Source organism: Coturnix japonica, chromosome 17 (genome assembly GCF_001577835.2).
Source record: "Coturnix japonica isolate 7356 chromosome 17, Coturnix japonica 2.1, whole genome shotgun sequence".
Lineage (NCBI taxonomy): Eukaryota > Metazoa > Chordata > Aves > Galliformes > Phasianidae > Coturnix > Coturnix japonica.
Genome location: NC_029532.1, coordinates 79,401 through 98,044, shown reverse-complemented (window position 1 = coordinate 98,044; position 18,644 = coordinate 79,401). Strand labels below are relative to the sequence as shown.

General features: G+C 58.5%; 3 protein-coding genes across 6 annotated transcripts; 1 reads left to right on the top strand and 2 right to left on the bottom strand.

Moving 5' to 3' along the window:
- Window positions 1-93: 93 nt before the first annotated feature.
- PAXX (PAXX non-homologous end joining factor) lies at window positions 94-1,980 on the bottom strand. 2 transcript variants are annotated; one of them, XM_015878727.1, is made up of 6 exons: window positions 1,851-1,980; window positions 1,704-1,778; window positions 1,417-1,601; window positions 1,053-1,118; window positions 595-688; window positions 94-489 (listed from the first exon to the last, which is right to left on the bottom strand). In XM_015878727.1, exons 1-6 carry the CDS (start codon window positions 1,952-1,954, stop codon window positions 450-452), a joined length of 564 nt encoding a protein of 187 aa, XP_015734213.1. In that variant the 5' UTR covers window positions 1,955-1,980; the 3' UTR covers window positions 94-449. The 2 variants fall into 2 exon arrangements, with proteins under 2 accessions (XP_015734213.1, XP_032304062.1); XM_032448171.1 differs by lacking the exon at window positions 94-489 and having other exon boundaries at window positions 496-688.
- On the top strand, window positions 1,867-3,587 carry TMEM141 (transmembrane protein 141). 3 transcript variants are annotated; one of them, XM_015878730.2, is made up of 5 exons: window positions 1,867-2,062; window positions 2,131-2,197; window positions 2,319-2,402; window positions 2,611-2,742; window positions 3,340-3,587. In XM_015878730.2, the coding sequence occupies exons 1-5, from the start codon at window positions 2,009-2,011 to the stop codon at window positions 3,417-3,419; spliced, it is 417 nt and encodes a 138-aa protein (XP_015734216.1). In that variant the 5' UTR covers window positions 1,867-2,008; the 3' UTR covers window positions 3,420-3,587. The 3 variants fall into 3 exon arrangements, with proteins under 3 accessions (XP_015734216.1, XP_015734215.1, XP_015734214.1); XM_015878728.2 differs by having other exon boundaries at window positions 1,953-2,062; window positions 2,295-2,402; XM_015878729.2 differs by having other exon boundaries at window positions 2,131-2,402.
- Window positions 3,588-4,618: 1,031 nt separating this feature from the next.
- Window positions 4,619-12,289, bottom strand: ENTPD2 (ectonucleoside triphosphate diphosphohydrolase 2). Its single transcript, XM_015878723.2, has 9 exons — window positions 12,095-12,289; window positions 8,849-8,966; window positions 8,333-8,483; window positions 8,049-8,208; window positions 7,731-7,958; window positions 6,974-7,240; window positions 6,718-6,837; window positions 6,314-6,448; window positions 4,619-5,733 (listed from the first exon to the last, which is right to left on the bottom strand). The coding sequence occupies exons 1-9, from the start codon at window positions 12,203-12,205 to the stop codon at window positions 5,533-5,535; spliced, it is 1,491 nt and encodes a 496-aa protein (XP_015734209.1). The 5' UTR covers window positions 12,206-12,289; the 3' UTR covers window positions 4,619-5,532.
- Between the last annotated feature and the right edge of the window lie 6,355 nt (window positions 12,290-18,644).

The following is an 18,644-nucleotide window of genomic DNA, read 5'->3' as shown; positions in this document are numbered from 1 at the left end:
AGTACATTCCTTGGAGCCCTTGAGCTCCCAGATTGAGCTGAAACTGGCTGCAGAGCAATGGAAGTGTAGAATGAAACGATGCACACACCATCATGCTGGCTGGGTACCATCTTTACTGGCAATAAGACAAGCACAGACAACCTTTATAAATTATCTCTCAACGCTCTTTAAAAAACCCCAGCAACTCATAGCAAGTGGGGTACAGGAGTGGCACCTGTCAGCAGGGAAAAGCTGCAAGACAAAAAGCCACCACCTTGTCACCGCTGGCTCACCTGCCCCAGAGCTGTGCCCAGCACAGCCAAGGAGCTGCTGCCCATCGAGTCTGCCTGGCGCTGCCTGCAGGTCCTGCCTGCCCCACACAGCTCCCAGCCCTGCATGCATCACACCTGCAGAGCAGCACGGTGCAGGCAGACCTCACGGCTACTGTTGAAAAGGTGGAACAACACAAGTCACGAGTCTTCAAAGTCCACTCCAGATGGAGTAGACTTGCTAGAAGAGGATACAAGGAGTCACATGCCAGACCGAGCTGTGCACCCTGCAAAGCATGGCCCAGCAGATCTCAGGCCCAGCACTGGGCTGTGGAGCAGCACATACCTTTTGAAGCCAGGGTTAATGAGGGACTCTCCCGGGATCTTCCTCTTTGCTGGCAAAGCGGAGCCAGCAGCCCTGTTCTTTCTGGGGCTGGGATCTGCCTCAGGTGTGAGGGGAGGGACAGGGAAAGCAAGAGGTCAGCGGGGGGCTCTGGCAGCCCTGCAGGCCCTTCTGAGCCCTAGGAGCACCTCGGGCGGCCATAGTGAGGCAGGAAGGCCCAGGGGAGCTGCCAGGGCCTTCAGTCTGGGGGAGCATCAACAGCAGCCCTCCCCTGCAGACGGGCACACTGCCTGCCCGTGACACACCGCACGCCTCAGGAGCACTGAGCCAGGCCCTCCTTGCACCAGAGGGCACTGACAGCAGCTGGGGCAGCAGCCGTGGTGAAGGGGGTTCAGCACCACGGGGGGCTCCTGGGGTAAGGAAGCGACTGAGCGTGCAGTGCAGCCCCCAGAACCACTCACCTGGCAGGACGGGCTTCTGGCTTTGGGGGATTCTCTTCTCAGGGCTGTAGCTCAGCGCGCCCAGCACTGTGTGACAGGAGCAAGGGTCACAGCTCACACCAGCACCTGCCCAGCAGTTCTGTGCCCAACAGTTCCCAGTTCTCTGCACACGGAGACGCCGTGAGAACACGGCTGTGCTGCCGCACGCGGAGAGCGGCTTCCACGCGGGGGATCCTGCGCGAGGCGCTCCCGGACGGCCCCACCCGGAGGCACACGGCAACCGCAGCGGGAGAGGACGGATGCAGTAAAGACCCCCCCCCTCCCGCCGGGTCCCTCCGACGTTCGCGACCCCCCCGCCCCTCTCCCCCCGGTCCCGCGGCCGCACCTTCCAGACGCTCCTCCAGGTCCAGGACGCGGGCGGCCATGGCGAACAGCAGCGCCCGGAGCTGCGCCCGCGCCTCGGCAGCGGGCAGCCGGGGAAGCAGCAGCGCCTCGTTCCCCTCCCGCAGCCGCAGCGCGGCCGCACCGTCCCGCAGCCCCAGCGAGGCGGCCCCGCGGCACAGCGCTGCCCTGCCGGGACGGAGCGCGGTGAGCCGGGACCCGCAGCCCGGCGGGGGACGGACGGACTAACGGAGGTTCCGGGTCCCGCTCCCTCCCCCGCCGGGCGCCCACCTGAGCTCCGCGACGCCGTCCTCCGCCGGATCCCCGCCGAGCCGCCCGGCCCAAACCTCCAGCGCGTCGGTCACGCTGCGGGGCAGAGGTTCAGGCCGGGCCCCGTCGCCCCCCGCCCCGCCCCGCCCCGCCCCGCCCGGCACTCACTAGACGGTGGCGGCAGAACCGGGGTCGGGCGCGGGACGGCAGTAACAGATGTATCGGTCCGCGCCGTCCCGCAGCACCCCGAGCGGCCCCGACGGCTCCGCCATGGCAGCGCCGGAAGGGGCGGTGCGGGCGGCGCTGCGGGAACGGGCGGCCCCGTGATGGTGAACCTCGGGCTGCGGCGGGTGGAGGACAGCGTGGCCGCCAAACACCCGGTGCGGATGGGAGCGGGGGGAGCGGGCCGGGCCGGGCCGGTATCACCGAGCTGACGGTGTCTCCGCAGGCGCTGCAGCAGTACGCGGCTTGCCAGGCCCACGCCTTCATGAAGGGCATCGGCACCTTCGTGGCAGGTACGGGGCGGAGGAACGCGGCGGGAGGGGCTGCCCCCGGTGCTAACTGCCACCATCCCCCCCACACCCCCCATGGCCCTGGCGGCGGCGTGGTCAGGACGCCCGGCTTCTGTTGGGACAGGCAGCGGCGCTGCGTTTGCCGTGCAGAAGCTGGTGAACAGGAGGCTGCCGTACGCGCTGCAGTGGAACCTGCTGCTGTCTGTGGGTGAGTCCCCGCGCCGACCCCCCCCCACTTCCCAGTGACGGCTCCGGCCCCGCGGGGAGCACAGCCCGGGCCGGAGGGAGCAGAGACGCGTTGGTGGTTGTTGGCCGATCGCCCTCCCGCTCCCCAGTGCCCGGAGGGATCGGGCGCTGCTCGCAGGGGCTGCACAGCCCGCGATAGAGGAAGGACACTCGCACGCTGGTCTGTCCAGCGGCGGGGTCCTTGGCCAGCTACACGGTGACCAGAGCAGAGACACAGAAGTGCTCGGACTTCTGGATTTATTTGGAGACGGGCACGTCCCCGCAGGAGCACAGCACGGCTGACAGAGTGCCTCAGCCCGCAGGTGGGTTTTGTGTCTCTCCCGCAGCTCTCCCTGGGACTGACTTAGTTCTTCCCTGCTGTGGCTCTTTGCTGTTCCTTCTCATAACTAAACTGGTTGCTGTCTGCATCCTCGTCACAATCCCTCATGTCCCATGGTGGCACCCTCCAGTTGAGGACCCCCCTCTCACGGGACTGCAGCAGTTCCCTGGGGTGGCAGCAGCTCAGGGCTGCCTGAGCACCCTGCCCGCCCTCACCCCAGTGCCCTGCAGCACTCTGTGCCCACGTCCTGCTCAGCAGCTCCCAGCACAGCTGCTGCCTGCTGGTCTGACTGTTCTGTACATTCACAAGAGCTGGGGCTTTTTGTTTGCTGTAGGAGGAATAGGGCCAGGGCAAACTGTGCTCAAGAGCCACCACTCATTGGGAAAGAACACAATGGAGTGGACACGCTGGGGGTTCCTGTGTCTGCCTCTTGCTATCCCCGTTATTATTGTGCTACAGAGGCTCAGTAAAGCTGAAGAGGTCTTAAGCACTTCAACAGGGCTCTGTGCTTCTCTGCTTGCCCCTGCCAAATATGCTGGGATTATCTGGGGTCCAAGGAGCTTGCTCTTGTCTGTTGCAGACAATCTGCTTGGCCAAGAGGATGCAGAGAGAGAGTCACCCCCTGTGAGGAGGAACAAATATGGGGACGTCGTGGAGTAGCCAGGAGCACAGCTTGCTGTGCCCACATCCTGCTGCTCCTGCCCTCAGCCCTTCTGTCTGCCTGGTGTGCCCCTGCAGCATGGAAGACTTCTGCAGTGGTGCTGGGAGCTCAGAGGAATCCCCAGCAATTGTGTGTGGGCACCCAATAAAAGTTCTGAGCTGAACACACACTGTGGTGGAAGTAATGTCTGGCAGTGGAATGGAAGGAGCTGGAGTGCAGGTCACAAACATCACCTGGACGCGTCCCCTCTGCTGTATGTAGAAGCAGAAAAATCGGGTCTCTGAGTCCACAGGAGCCCAGCCTGGGAGCTGCAGCAAAGCTCCTCCTTACAGCGGGGCGGCAGCAGTTCGGCTTCTCGGGGGGAGCAGAAGCGCTTCCTTCCGCCTGAGAGCCGAGCACAGAACCCGAGCGGAGCCGCGGGAGGGAGCTGCTGTGCTGGGAAAGGGAAAGGAGGGAGGAAGCGTTGGAACGTCGTCTGAGCCAGAATCCTCTTTGCTCCTATGCGGAGATGGGAAGATGTCAGAACATGAAATGAGAAACGGACGCACTAAGCAGAGCACGGTGCTGCAGGAACGCGATGAGAACAGGGCAGGATGTCAGTCGGTGTGGAAACCCGTGGAGCAGAAATGGTGCTGTGAGAACAAGGAGGGCAGTGAGAAGCTGCTTCCCTCCTGAGGCACTTGGTTGGGCAGCAGTCTGTGAGCAGATGGGGCTGAGGAGCTGGGATGGACTCCGTGCATTTGTCCGGGTGGTTCTGGAAGCCTGGCAGCTCAGAGCAGCCTGCCCTGACAAACTGGAGTGCTGCAGACTATGTGTCTGCCCTGCATGGCCACCAGAGCCCTTCCTGTGTGTCCCGGAGTGCAGGGACTGCACAGAGCAGAGCTGCCAGCGTGCACCTTTGGGATGACCGTGTTTGGAAAGCCTGAACTTCTCAGCTAGGCTGGCTGAAACTTCCATTTCCAGGTGGGCCTGATCCCAGGCTTTAAGTCCAGCCTGGCCTCTCTTTGGGGATTCTGCAGGCTGGGAGTGCATACAAAGCCATGGCTGTGTCTGAGCACCAGGCAGGCTTAAAGGGAGTGAGTCCTTCGGGTAAAGCTGGGCATGCAGTTGTGTCCCAGAGAAGCCCACTGGTGCCCCCGTTACTGCAGCACAGCCAGGCTTTGTCAGCCCATTGCCGTGACACCAACAAAGCTGCAGGAGTGGTTACAAAGATTTATTTCTGATTATAAAAAAAGAACCAACAAAACAAAAGGAAACAAAGCCCACAAGCCTTCCTGCACATTCCCATGTCCCTGTTTTTTTTCTTCACTCATTCAGAAATAAAGGCACATCCTCCCAGCTGTCTGCCTTGGGGTGACACAGGGCTCGAACCTTCAAGCAACACAAAGCACTGCTCCTGCAGCAAGTCCAAGCCCCTGCTGAAGCAGTCACACACCTGGGAACACAAGGCAGCACTTGTGGCAGAGCTGACTGGTGTAGGAACCGCAGGAATGAGGAAGGCACTGCGTCTGATTGCTGGGGGTCATGGGAAGCCGCCTGCTCTGCTTGTTGCTAAGCCCCGTCCCGGTGGCCCTGAGCTGAGACAGGTGGAAGTCCAGGTGAGGATTTGGCCCCAGGGAGTTCAGTGGGGTTTGTGCATCAATCAGAAAGACAGTTAAGTTCAGGGTGATGCTCAGAGCTCCCCTGAATGGCTGGGCTGGTTCTCCAGGGACAGGTAGTGAATCATCTATAAGGACTAGAGTAATGTTTCCCACCTCCCCCATGTATATGAGAATACAGTTGTCTGGGCTTACTGGCCCGGACCAGCCAAGGTCAAGAGGCAGACAAATACCCCAGGTTCAAATGTCCAGACCTCAAGCCTGCTCCAGCATCTGTCCCTGAGTAGCACTTGGAATCCCTTAAGACATTCTCTTCCTCTTTTATCCCCCTCTTTCTGCAGCTTGAAAGCAAGGGGAGGGCAAAAAGGGGCAGCTTTCCTTCTGGGGCAGACAGCATCAGGTGTCGGGGAGGGTGTCTCTGAGCACTTGCTGCATCCCAAGTACTCAGGCCATGAAGACTCCAGCAGGAAGGACGGTGCTGAGTGCTGCAGAGAAGGCCTGTCCTGTCCCATGGTTAGATTGTGCTGGACTTGCTGTGCCGGAGCAGGTAGACAGCAGTCAGCAGAGTTGTCAGGGTGGTGATCACAAAGAGCAGGATGAGGATGACCCAGTAGTTGTACAGCATGCTTCTGTGGGAAGCAGGCTCCTCTGCTGGGATCATGTTGGTGAGGTTCAGCATGTAGCCGAGGGCCCAACCGATGGATGTTTCTCCTGCCTTTGGAAACAGCACAGCATGGTCACCGTTCCGGTCAGCCCAGCTCTGCAGGCCTTCCAGGGGACCTTCCACTGTCAGCCCAATGGAGGGCAGCTCACAGCACCAAGTCCCTGCTCACCTGTGGGTCCGGTCAGCCCAGGCACAAACAGTGCCCTGGTGGGTCAGTGTCCATATTCTTAATTGGCCTCATTTGATGGGAAGAGGATTTTATGTGCCTGGGTCAGTCCTGACCTTCCTGCCCCTCCCATGCCCCAGGTACGTGGTGGGACTCTGCAAAGCTGGGGTCCCACCCTGAACTCACTTCCCAACAAGCCTGTGTTGTTTGAGATCTCCACTGTTTGGAGGAACAAGGAGAAACTGGTGGACTTCGAATTTCCTGACTCAGTGACCACCCTACAGTTAACTCAGTTCATTTGTTTCCAAAATATATACCCCAAAACTGGGAGTCCCATCCTGCTCCTGTTCCCAAGGACCCTCCCTTGCACATTTTCCAGCTCTTGGTGTGGGCTCATCTCCCTTACTTTTTGTCCCAGTGCTGAATGAATACCATGGGATGGCTGTGTGCCCCACTGTTACCTACCTTTTTCTGGAAGGCAATATTGGGGAAGGAACGATTGTTGAAGTTGTAGCCCTTTGTGATGAGCAGATAAACAAACACGCTGGTAGCACAGTAATCGGGCAGCCTCTTCTCCAGCCTGGGAGCTTTCTGGTACAGCTGAATGGGACCATGGAGGGACAGAGAGAAGAGATCAAGCCAGTAGGGTCCAGGATGTTTCTGTAGCCTGAGGCTCTGGGTGATTGCACCTGGCTCACCAGGTGCTGCTCATACCCCCCTGAGCCCCTCTTAGCCCCATGTGGGAACCATCATCAACCCTCTCCCTGCTGCATGGGATGGGAGGGTGCCAGGACACCCAGGCCCCTCTGAGGGATGCTCTCTGAGTTGTGAGCCATGCAAAGCTGCCCTCTCTTCCCTGGGGAGCCCACCTCATTCCAGCTGGTTGCACAGATGGCCTCGGCAGCATCCTTCAGGTCACTGGGCAAGTGTACAGGTCTCTCCATCACTGTCTGAATGAAGTCCACCGTGTAGAAGAAGGCAGAGAAGGCCTAATGGAGGAATGGAAGCAGCTGTATGACAAGCTGGTGGCAAACCCTTGCAGAGCTGTGGTCTGGCTTTGCTGCCACGTGACACCTGTGCCCTCCACACTGCCAGCCCACCAGCCTGCTCTGTGCTGGAACTTACAATGAAGTTTCCTGAAACCTCAGGCTGGAAAACATCATCAAAGGAGCAGCGGGAGAAAGAGCAGTTGGTGAAGTCGAAGAGCTTGCTGACATGCACAGCACAGAGGTTCCCATTCCCAGTGCCAGACATGATGACGGTGGTGTTGAGGGGAAGACCAGGCTTCTCCTTCTCTGTGCAGGGGCTGTCATAGATGCTGCTCAGTGACAGACTCTTGCGGTAGCCCGTGGGCCAGCAAGGATTGGCAACAGTTCCTTGGTAGTTCTCAGCCTGCCGGAGGAGCAACACACATCATCCCAGCTCCCCTGTGCCACAGCCCGTGCTGCGATGCCTCCAGTTCCTGGTTGGGAGGTGCTGATGAGCCTGGGCAGCAGGACGCAGAGGAGCACAGAAGCCAGCAGTTGCCACCAGTGTCTGGAGATAATTGACACAGGCTTAGGGAGAGGGGAGGAAGCCCTGGGACTGTGGGAGAGGCTTAAGGGGCAAAACCCAGTGGTGGCTTTTGAGCTGAGTTGCACTGAGTTGAGTTGGCTGGGAAATGTGTGCAGCTGTCCCATCCTAGTGAACAGGGCTACGAGATGCCTGCAGGGGAAGCAAGAGGGCTGCCAACCCTTGGGTCTCTGCAAATCATCCCTCCCCAGCCCCCCCTGCTGAACCCAGGGGGGCAGTCAAAAGTCCAACGCATGGTGCTTGTAAGGAGTCTGGTACCTCCCACTCTGTATGAATGCTGGGGTGGTGGCAGGTGAGCACGTGCCAATACCTGGAGGATCTTTGAGAGCAGCCTCTTGAGGACTTGGTCCCTTCCATAGCAGAGGAAGCTGTGGGTGTACACCTTATATGGCTGGCCATACAGCTTCAGCATCACTTCATTTTTGGGATCTTCAATGGCATCACTAGTTTCAAAAGTGATCTGCGTGGAAGCACCTCCGAAGTCCATGGCCCCCAGCGTCCTCTTCTTGGATTGGATCCATTCCCCAAGCCAACCACGCTAGGCAGGGAGACAGTGGTGGGTGTAGGACATGGTGAGCTGCAGGGCAGCCTGGCTGTCCTGCTGGCCCAGCTGCATGCCCCTGCTCACCTTGATGAAGTTCTCCAGGAGGTAATTTGCTGTGACCCAGCCAAACACCCCCTCCTCTTCCCCCGACAGGATCTTTGCTCCCCGAAAATCAAAGGGGTATGACTTGAGTGTGGCCATCACTGCACTGAGGACAGCATCTGAGGACTGTGGGTCTGCAATTCTGCAGGAGAGATGGAGACACGGTAGTGCAAGGAGCAGAGCAAGAGCTGCAGGCAGGTGGGGAAGGGTTGCATACCTGCAGGGACATCCCCAAACCCCTGCAGCACAGCAGGGTTAACTCTCACCTGAGCAGGCGCATGCCAGCTGTGGCACCCAGGTAGAGTGGAGTGCCTGCGTGCTTCTCCTTGGGCACATCTCTCATAGCCTGGCTCAGGCAATGCTCTAAGCTTTTCCCAGCATCCGGAGGTTTGGAACTGTAGCTGGAGATGCCGGGACCTGCAGAGAGGGAAACTGCATCACCCTGCAGCCATGGGGGTGGGGGGAGGATGCCTGGGGAGAGGCTTTGCTCCCACCCCCACCCCGAGTGCTCAGAAAGGCTGAGGGTTGTTGTGGACGGACACAGCGACAGTGGAATGGGGCTGAGCAGCAGCTCCCTGCCCACAGCTCGTTCCCCGCTGGGCTGGGCAGTGAACCGCCAGAGAAACTGCTGGTGTGTTCCAAGCACATCTTCCCTGGGAGCGGGGAGGGTTTAGGGAGCAGAGCAGGACCCCTCCTCGCACCTCCTCGCTCCCGCTCGGAGCACGGGGAGGCGGCAGTGCCAGCTGGGGACGTGCCACCGCCGCGCCCGGGACAGCCCTTACCCTCCACGTCGCACATGCTGTGCTCGCTGACCACTCCAGTGTCGTTCTCCTTGTCCGCGGGCCACTTGTAAATGAACACGGCCGTGTGGGAGGAGCCGGCGTCCAGCACGATGCCATACTGCAGGCGGAGAGGTGAGGGTCAGCCGGGCAGCGCTGTGCCCAGCGTGTCCGCACCACGCGCACTGCGCTCCGGCCCGGCCCGGGGCACCGCGGGCAGCGGAACAGGCGCTGCTCAGGGCGGGGGGACACGGGGAAGCGCTCCCCTCGCCCAGTGCTGCCCCGCCGGGCGGGAGGGCACCTGGGAGCTGCCCCGGGACCCGGCGCTCCAAAGAAGGGCAGCCCGCCACCTCATCCCTGCCTGCCCTTGTAAGGCTCGGCCATTCTCCGGCTATAAATAACCCCTCTCCTCCTGCCAAGCACGGTTACTCGGCTCCAGGAGGAGCCACCCCTTCCCACCTCACCCACAGCCCCCAGACCCCACTAAGGACATGGCACTGCTGGGCATCCTGCATCCATCCGTGCCCGGCTGTGCTGCTTCTGGCAGGAGACAGAAAGCACCCCGCCCCAGCTGAGCATCTCCTTGGGGTGAGACCACCTCCATCCTAAACGTGGCCTGGAGAAGGGCTTTACCTGCATGGCATGAAGCCCTCTATCACCCACATGGCCCCCAGACAGGCTGCTTCTCTCCCAGCCCTGCCCGTGGGCTGCTGGTGGGGACAGGGCTCTGAAGGCGGGGGTCCCCAGGGGGGTCCCCCCACCACCCAGCTGCTCAGTGCCATGTGTGTGCCCACCAGACCTGCGGCCAGCAGGAAGGTGGCCCAGGGGCCCAGTGCCCTGCACACCATCCCCAGTATTGCCCTGGATGACTGGGTCAGACAGGCAGTAGGAGCCCTGTGCACCTTTAGGAGGAGAAAATGCGCAGGGACAAAGTGCAGGATGGAGCTGAGCTGTCTGCCTGCTCCCAGGGGGGTGCATGCGGGTGGGGGCACATGGGCATGGGCATGTGTACATGTAGATGCATGTGCAGGCACGTTTATTGTAAATGTAGATGTAGGGATGAGAATGCATGCAAGCATGCAGGCTTGTGTCTGTGCACATGGGTGCCTGTGTGGATGTGTGCATGTGCATTTAGGTGCTTGCATGTATATGTGTTTGTGTGTCCTAGAGTGGACATGTGTGTGCCTGGGACAGCTGTGCTGCCTGCTGGTGCCTGCACAGATCTGGGCACACTCTGCAGGATCCTGCGGCCACACAGGACAACCCAGAGCCAGCAGCCCTGACCCCATACCAAGGGCAGGACCTGAGTTCTGCAGGGGTGAAGGAGGCAGAGGCTAAAACCTACCTACACCCCCCCAACCACATTTCATCTGCTGACTTCCTCTGTGCACTCCCTGAGCAGAAGCTGGGAAGCAGTGCTACCTGGACACACACTGAACTCCCATTTCTGTGCAGCCTCAGCCCAACTGCAGCCTGGAGCTGCTGTGTGGGGGATGCATCAGACCTGGGTCACAGCACGGAGCGGTTTGCAGAACCCACCCCCAGTGGGCATGTCCCTGTACCCTTTGCTCTAAGAGCCTCTGAGGGCAGACCCTCTTCTCACACACAGGGCAGAGCCCTCTAGACCCAGGGTTCATTCTCCAACAGCTCCTGTATGGCATTTGGGGACAGGTCCTGCCGTGGTGCCAGCCCCTGTGCCCTGCCTTGGCCACAAGCACCCCAGATGGCACAGCTTTGCACTGCAGTGGTGGCACTGTGACAGCTGAACTGTGTATCCACGGGATCCGCTGATCCCACAGAAGGACAGAAAATGGCTCAGAGCTGCAAGGCTGCGATGCTGTAAGTTCAGCTGTGTACCCAGAAGGGAAGAAGAGCACACTCCCAACATCAGTCCCTCTGGCAGCAGAATAAATAATCTGGGGTATTTTTAGGGCTATATTCCAAGCAGAGGAGCTGGAAGGAGAAGTGGAGCTGTGGGTTAACCTTATCTCACCAGTGAGCCAAGCTGCCATCCAGCAGTTGCTGCTAATGAGGAACCGAGCCACCAAGTACGTTGATGTGCAGGGGGACAGGATGGGCCTGCAGCCCCCCGTCACAGTCACAATGGAGCAGGGCCATGGCACAACTCCTGCCACTGCCCACAACCTGACCCCAGGGCTGATCCTGAGGCCAGCAGGAGCTCACGCCCCAGCCCCCCAAGGGCACCTTCAACCCAGAGCAGCGTGACACAGGCTGGGAAGCTGCTGGGTGGTTGTGGGGCTGGCACCCCCTGCTTCACTGCCTCAGCCTCCTCTTGCCCCAAGCAGGGCTGTGGACACAGTTCCTGTTTTCAAGAGTGGCTATGGGGTGGTGCCTCAGTGGCAATGGCCCCACTGTGGTCACTGTGCTGGATTGTATCTATGCTTGCTCCATCCAGAGATGGGGCAAAGCTCGGGTCCCTGGGCTCAGCCTTAGGAACCTGGGCGCAGCCCTACCCTGCAGGGAAAGAAAAGGAGAAGAGGAAAGCACAGCTGGCTTCAGGTTTCCACTGCAGGAGAACAGGTTTTGAACAGTGACAAAAGCACTGCAAACACAGGTGGGACTCAGCAGGGGTCCATCTGTTTCCCCGCTGTCCAAAGGGAAGAAATCCATCTGGAAAACAGCTATAAACCTAGTCCTAAATGCCCCAGTACGCGGCAGAGCAATGTGTCACAGGGAAAGAGTTAATTATTACAGTCTACTGACAACTGGGGACTATCACCCCAGCTAAGCCAGCTCATTTTCTCAACCTAATCTTTATGGCATTGGTCAAACCCAGAGAGAAGACACAGCTGGCAACCGTGTTCGCTCAGAAAGCTCGGGGTGAGAAAGAGGTTTGGGGTGAAGCACTTGGCAGGACAGGAGCTTGCTCTGCCTGCACTGTCTGTCTGTCCCCGGAGGACATGGGATTTTTTAAAACAAAAGAGTAAACTGGAGCACTTCCCCAGCCAGGAGTAGGTTGGAAACTTCCTCCAGTGCCTGAAAGTACAATGCAAAAAAAAAAAAAAAAAAAGAGCAGCTCGTTCTCATGGACAAGATCCCTCCTCGCTCCGCAGTGCAGCGGGAGGCGCCCGGCTCGCCGTCGCCCGACCCGACCCCGCGGCAGCGGCAGCGTCTCGGGGACCGCAGTGGAAGCCCCGCATCGCGGAGCCGCCCCGCCTCGCAGGGGCTGCCCGGCTCTCGGGACGCTCCCGGGACCCCCACCCCGCAGCGCGGTCCCTCCCCGCTCACCTTGAAGCTCGGCGGACCGCGCGTGTCCCCGGAGCCGAGGCAGAGCAGGAGGATGCCCAGGAGGCAGCCGAGGGCGAGCAGCAGCAGCACGGCGGCGGCCCGGCGGACCATGGCGGGGCCGGGCGGGCGCTGCTGCTGCTCGGTGGGGGCAGGTGAGCGGCTCTGCGGCGGCCGCTGCTCCTCCTCCTCCTCCTCCTCGCCCGCCTCTCCCGGCTGAGTCACCGCCGCCCCGGCCCACCCGGGCGGGACACCGGGCCCCGCCGTGCTGCTCGGCCCTACGCCGACCCCCGCCCCAGGATCTCGGCCACCGCCCCACTCTCCATCTCCCCCCCCCCGCTCCAGTCATTGTCCCTGTCCCAGGGCGCAAACCCTGCCCGGCCCCTGGGCATCACCCTCCCGTGGGGCTCAGGCCCCCGCGCCCCCACCCCCAGCCGGGCTCTGGGAAAGAGGGGGACCCTCTCGTCCCCACACCCCAAGAGTTTCAGTGTATGCAACACCAGGAACGCTATGGAAAGCTCTGAGGAGTCTCGCCTTCCAAGATTAAGCATTACCAACCCGTTACTGCTTTTAATCATTGCAAGTTTATGACAGCCCTGAGGAGCTCACACATATACTGGGATTGTTTTGAATACGGTCACAAGTGAATAATGTAATGCATTTCCAAATGGAGCATCAAGCCAAGCAAGGCTGGGCCCCTGCCTGAGAAGGACATTTTGAGCTTGCTTACACAGAGGGATCAAACAGTGAGAAAATAATAAACAAGGAGATATCACCAAGGAGAGGAGTGAAAGCGGCTTCCAGAGATATGGACGAGCTGGGATAAGATGAGCCACCAGCACAGCTCAGCAGTGCTCACACTGCCTCACAACATGCTCAAGAGCTGCTGCAGCACAACACTGAGCTCAGGCCTGCTGAGAACCTGTGAGCACTGTGAATTCTGCGTGAGCCCGACAACTTGGGCACCTGGGCTGCCCAAACTGCTGGTGCTGAATGTCTCCTCAGTGCATGCACCAGCCTCCAGCACTGAGACACCAGCACACAAATGTGAAGCTGCAGTGTCCAGAGTTCCGTCTGTGGACAACAAGGCTGCAGATTCAGTTTCCATTGGGATAGGAAGAAATGAAGGGGTGCAACAAAACCAAATGAGGACACCTCTTGCTGAGCCAATGTCCGCAGCACCTGAGGGTGGGAGCTCACCCCGATGGCCTCGAGCCTCAGCTCTGAGCCCAAAGCTTTTCCTCTCACCAGCAATGCAGCCGCTTTTCCAAGACTATAATCTGCTCCTGGCAAGGTTTGCTTGCCTGGAAGCGAAGATCAAACCCAAGCACAAGTCTCCATTCTCGCCTTCTTTTCTAAAACCTTTTCCTGCTCTCATCTCCCAGGGCAACACTGGCCCAGAGGCTCACAGAGGGGTCCCTGGCTGTGGGAGCAGCATTCCCAGTCCCAAAGAGCCAGGAAATAGGGTCGTTTCTGCAGGGGGCACTGCCAGCTGCCCCTGCGCCACCTGGATGGAGCTGCCCTGCTGGGATGTCAACATCACAGAACTGCAGCACAGTTGGGTTGGAGGGACCCCACAGCCCCACCCCTGCCGTGGGCCGGCTGCCCCCCAGCTTAGGCTGCCCAGGACCCACCCACAGCCTTGGGGGATCCCCTCCAGGGATGGGCACCCACAGCTTGTAAGCCTCATGATTTGGGTGCTTTTTATTTCAGTTTATTTGTTTGTATGGTTTTACTTTTTAAGTCCCGATCAGCCTTTCAGGAATGAAGGCATCTTCGTACAGAATAAGGATAAAGTGGAAGAAAACTATGTAAGACAGAATTACAAGTGAAGCAAAATGAAGCAGTGAATGCCCCAGCTCCCCCAGAGCAGCCCCCCACCCCATGCCCTCTCCTTGCCACATCCTGCCAGTCCCACAGGGGAAGCGCTGGGGTTGTGGCTCAGTGTAAGTGTGCTGGCATTGTTGTCTCTCACCCTAGCAACAGAGTTTCCTTTTGATAGATGGTTTTTGTCCCTCCGTAGAGGCACACGGCCCCACAGGAGCTCCCTCAGCCAGCAGGCGTGTTTCCAGTCCTTCCCACACCCCAGAACACAAGGAGAAAACCCCCTGAGAGCCATTTCCTTTCTGGAGCTGTCGCCCTGGGGCCTGTCCCAGTGATGAGGAAAGGAGCACTTTGTGCAAATGGCATTTTCCCACCCTCTCCCCACCAAGCCTGTCTGTGGCCATCCAGATCCCTGCGTGCAGTCATCCTGCCTTGAGGTGTCACTCCTGGCAGCAGAACCCAGGTGCTCAGCAGAGCAGTGGGCAGTGCAGATGAAGGCACCCCCAGGACAGACTGCAGGGAGAGCACAGTGAGCTTCCCAGGGCACAGGGATGGGGGAGCAAAGCCTGGCGGGATGAGGATTGGCCATGTGTCCTTCTTTCCCCATCTCAGCTTCCAGAGCTTGGTGGCTGCTCTGTGCTGTGTCACAGCCATCTTTGTTTCCAAACATGCAGGATTGCGGCTCCACGCTTGCGGACATCTGGGTACTGGGTAGGAAAACTCCCCAGCTGTTGCTCTGGGCAAAGGATTCTGGAAATATGCTCTCCTTAAGCCGCTGCCTTGACATCTACCTCCATGCAGCCTCATGGGCAGCATCTGGGCTCGGCTCCTCCAGCAAACCCAGGGATGTGCAGGGCAATACCTGCAAGCTTTGTGCAGCTGCTGCAAAACCGCCTAACCAAAGCCAGGTTATCGACCTGACCCATACCAAGGCCAGGGACAAATCAACTCCAATTGGCTGATTAAGGCCATTTGTTTCCATATTTGCCCCTCCTGGCTGCCCAAGCCAGGACCTTTGGTAGGAGTCCTCCTGCACAGCTCCTGCCTCCCGGTTCTGCCCAATCTTTCTTGGGCTTTGTTTCTCAAATGACTCAGAACTCAAAAATGAGAGTTGGATATTCCAAAATCATGACAATTAAATAATAGATTCAGAAAAAGAAAGAGAGAGGCAGCTAACGAGCTGCAGAACAATGCTGCAGTTTTCAGGTTTTGAACACGATGGTGGAACTGGAGGTTTTTTTGCTTTTTGGTGGGAACTGGAGTTTTGAGCTGAAACACGCGATGCCGGCAGCTGCAGTTGGAGGAAATATTGGCAGTCTGTGATCCTGTAATTCTGTACTGTGGAGCAGAAGAGCAAGCAGGGCCTGATGCCGGGGTGATGCTCGCTAAAACTTCGTTCCTCAGCAGGAGCAGAGGGGTGGGCGAGGGAAAGGTGGTGGGGAACAGCTGTGTTCTGAGATGCTTTCCCAGCCCTGTGCCCACTCCAGGTCCCCAGGAGCAGTTGGGAGCTGCACCACTCTGCCCCCACCCTGTGCTGGCTGGAGCCATGTGAGTTCTGGCTAAATGACTCAGCTTCCCTTCCCAAAGTCCCACCGAGTGCTGTTATTGGGAAGCAAACCCTAAGATCCCTGATTTCAGCTCTGCTGCGGTTGAGTGGGTGGCTGACCACAAAGGGACTTCCACAAACAAAGCCCGAATGCTGCGGCTGAGTGGCTGCTGGGTGCTGGCCTGGGCTACCACAGCCATAGGGGCTGAGGCTGTGACCACGAGCCCAGTCCAAGCTGCAGCACACTGGTGTTCCCTCCTGCTAATCCATGGGGCATGGCGGTGCCGTCCGTGTGAGTGGCCATGCATAGTGTATCTGGGTAACTGGAGTTGCTGGGAGGGACTGGGAAGCTGGTGCTGAGGAGCTCACCTGGAAATCCAGCATTCTGGTGTTTTCTGCCCTTGGAAGCGGGTGTCAGCTTCCAAATAGATCGTTACAGGTACGGGTTGCACTGATTTAAAAGCTAACCATTCTGTGCAGGTTGGGTTCACAGCCTCCAGATTCCTCTTCTCTGGACATGCCCTCAATCTCCCTTTGGCTCATACAAACCCCCAGTATCAGCATCCCCCTTCAGACCGAGCTCCCAATAGCTCTTGTTGCATTGCTCCTATGTACTTATCTCCTTGCACCAGGAGAGCAATTGCTCTGTCCCTCCCAGGGCTTTCCATGACAGCCCCATGTCTCCAGACTGCCCGGCTGTGCATCCTGTGGACATGCCATAAGGGACATGGGTCTGCAGCCCCTCCAGCTCCTGCTCCATATGCTGCCTGGGGATGAGCAGGGCATGCGCACTGGGAACAAGGTACCATGATCCCTCAGGCTGTATGTGCAAACCCAGACCCCTTTGACCTTCCCTCCAGCAGCATATTTTCCACTGCATTTAAAAATAAAATCCAGCAATAAAAGTTGCAGCTAATTTTATGCCCGATTTGTCATTCCCAGACTCCTGCAGGATGGTGTGCGTCCATCCATCCAGCCTCTTCGCATTGCTTCACCCCAGCAGCAGAGATGCACTCGTGTGGCCAGGGCAGCATACACTGTGCACACAGCTGGAACACAGAGACACTGCCATGTGGGGACATGGCAACCCACCCCCCAGACATGGAGCTGGGGACTGCCAGGGGGACAGCCCAGAAGGGTGTGGGGCAGGAGGGCTGAGACCTGCAGGGAGGAGAAGTGTCCATGATGAGCACCAGGCCGCAGCATCTGGGAAAACGCAGGTGGCTGCAGCAGCCCACCAGCTTCACACATCTTCTGAATCACATGTAGTTTTGCAATACTCTGTGTTTTCGCAGCTCTCCTGATTACATGGGTCTGGGCTCAACACTTCCAGCCCCACTGGCTGCAGGGGGAATCTTGAAGACAAAGTGATGAATAGAACCCCCCAGAGAGGAAAAATATTCTTTCCTGAATGTATTATTGACAAAGGTTTCTTTCTCCTTCCTTCCCTCTCTCCATTTTTTTTTTTTTTTTTTTTTTTGGCTAATTTCACCATTTCAGAAGGTTTGAGGAGATTTATGGGTTTCTGAGAGTTGGCAATGGTGCAGCAGCTGACTCTGCTCAGCACAGGGAAACACGAAAAGCAGCAGAGTCGGAAACAGGCCTCCAGGTTTGGGCAGAGAAGGAAGGAAGAGGCACTGCCAGGTGTGCTGGATGGTGCAAAGTAGGGGAAGCCATGGGGAGGAAGCTACTTCTGCCCAAAGTGAACTCAAACAAATACAAAGCATTTTGGGCTCAACAAAACTTTGGTTCTGAGGCAGTGCCTTTGGGGTTGCTTTGTTTAGTCCATAGGAGGAGAAAGCACATTCCTCTTCCAGTTAGCCCAGCACTGTGCAGGAACTGCCTGTTAGCAGCCCTAAGGGGTGCAGCTGCTCACAGCACACCTCGTTCTCAGCCCTCCCCACAGCTGCAGCACTCCCAGGGACATGCGGCACTGCTCCTGTGCACCTCTAGGCCCCATCAGCACCACACTGCTCCCCAATGGCTGACACTCCCCCAGGGAGGAAGCAGGGCAGATATCCACCACAGCAGCTGTGTTTGATGTAATGGGTAAAGTCTGGTCCCCATGGAACGCAGCTGCAGAAGGAAGTAGGAATTTTGGGAGCCCCACCTCCACCCCATCCCCATCCTGCCAGGTCTCCCTGCAGAGGGAGCATCTGTCTTCAATAATCTGTACCTTGGAAGAGGCTCAGATGTACAGACAGCAGTGAGCACATGTGGCAGGTCAGGGTTATGCTGCAGTCACTGGACCAGCCAGGAGTGCTGTGCTGATGAACACCTCAGGGGCACTGCCTTCCCCTGGGAATAAGCTGGACTGCCACAGTCAGGGCAGAGCCAGATCAACTCCTGGTTGAGCCCAGGCCTCCCTGTGGCTTCCCCTTGCCCAGTAACAGCCCCAACATCAGGATCCTACAATGGGGGACCCCCTATGCTGCCTCACTCTTGAACCAGCAGTTCTGGGACCTGTGATAGATACTTGAAGTCTGAGTGCTCAGGTGGAACGGCACCTTTCTGACCATCTCAGGGTCAGGGCTGAGTGCAGCTTATTGGGCTGGACATAGCCAAAACCTGCTATGCTACAACTGTGCATAGCAGCCTCCAGCTGTGAGCAGCAGCCCTGGCTGTGCATTCACAGATCTGTGCAAACCCAGTTTGATCAGAGCCCATCAAGAAGGGAAAATGCGCACAGCACGGCTCACAACCCTGGGTACAAACCCAGCTCTCATCGCACTGGACCACCATACTCATGGTAACAGGATAGCCAGACATGGAGATGAGGGACAGGCACACAGCAGCCCCACCAGGGAGCCCACAGCAGCACAGCCAGCCCAGTGCCAGGGGCTCCCACTCCCAGGGAGACCTTGATCCCAACAGGGGCTTCCTATTTCCCAGGGCTTCCCTGCACTGAGCAGGCCCAGGGCCAGCACTGCCTGGACAGCGTACAGGATGTTCCCATGCACCCAGGCAGGCCCAGCACCAGGACAGGGGCAGAGCTGCCCTGGCTCTGCACACAGAGGGGCATTGAGCAGAGACAATGATCCTCTCTTTGCTTTGAAAGACCTTTCGGGCTTCACATCTTAGCAAAAACCAGGGCATTTATGGCAATTATCACTCCCTCCTTGCCCTGTCTGAGACCTGTGGCTGCCCCACTCACCACTTGAAAAGAGCCGCTGCAAAGATCAC

Excerpts from the sequence above, each read along its gene's own strand:
- TMEM141 (XM_015878728.2), top strand. The coding sequence starts at position 2,009 with ATGGTGAACCTCGGGCTGCGGCGGGTGGAGGACAGCGTGGCCGCCAAA. Across the intron at positions 2,063-2,130 it reads GCGTGGCCGCCAAACACCCG|GCGCTGCAGCAGTACGCGGC; the intron begins GTGCGGATGGGA and ends GTGTCTCCGCAG. Across the intron at positions 2,403-2,610 it reads GAACCTGCTGCTGTCTGTGG|CGGCGGGGTCCTTGGCCAGC; the intron begins GTGAGTCCCCGC and ends TGGTCTGTCCAG.
- ENTPD2 (XM_015878723.2), bottom strand. The coding sequence starts at position 12,205 with ATGGTCCGCCGGGCCGCCGCCGTGCTGCTGCTGCTCGCCCTCGGCTGC. Across the intron at positions 8,484-8,848 it reads CAGCATGTGCGACGTGGAGG|GTCCCGGCATCTCCAGCTAC; the intron begins GTAAGGGCTGTC and ends CCCTCTCTGCAG. Across the intron at positions 6,449-6,717 it reads GTGCAACCAGCTGGAATGAG|CTGTACCAGAAAGCTCCCAG; the intron begins GTGGGCTCCCCA and ends GGTCCCATTCAG.
- PAXX (XM_032448171.1), bottom strand. The coding sequence starts at position 1,954 with ATGGCGGAGCCGTCGGGGCCGCTCGGGGTGCTGCGGGACGGCGCGGAC. Across the intron at positions 1,779-1,850 it reads GGTTCTGCCGCCACCGTCTA|CGTGACCGACGCGCTGGAGG; the intron begins GTGAGTGCCGGG and ends TCTGCCCCGCAG. Across the intron at positions 1,602-1,703 it reads GACGGCGTCGCGGAGCTCAG|GGCAGCGCTGTGCCGCGGGG; the intron begins GTGGGCGCCCGG and ends CCGTCCCGGCAG.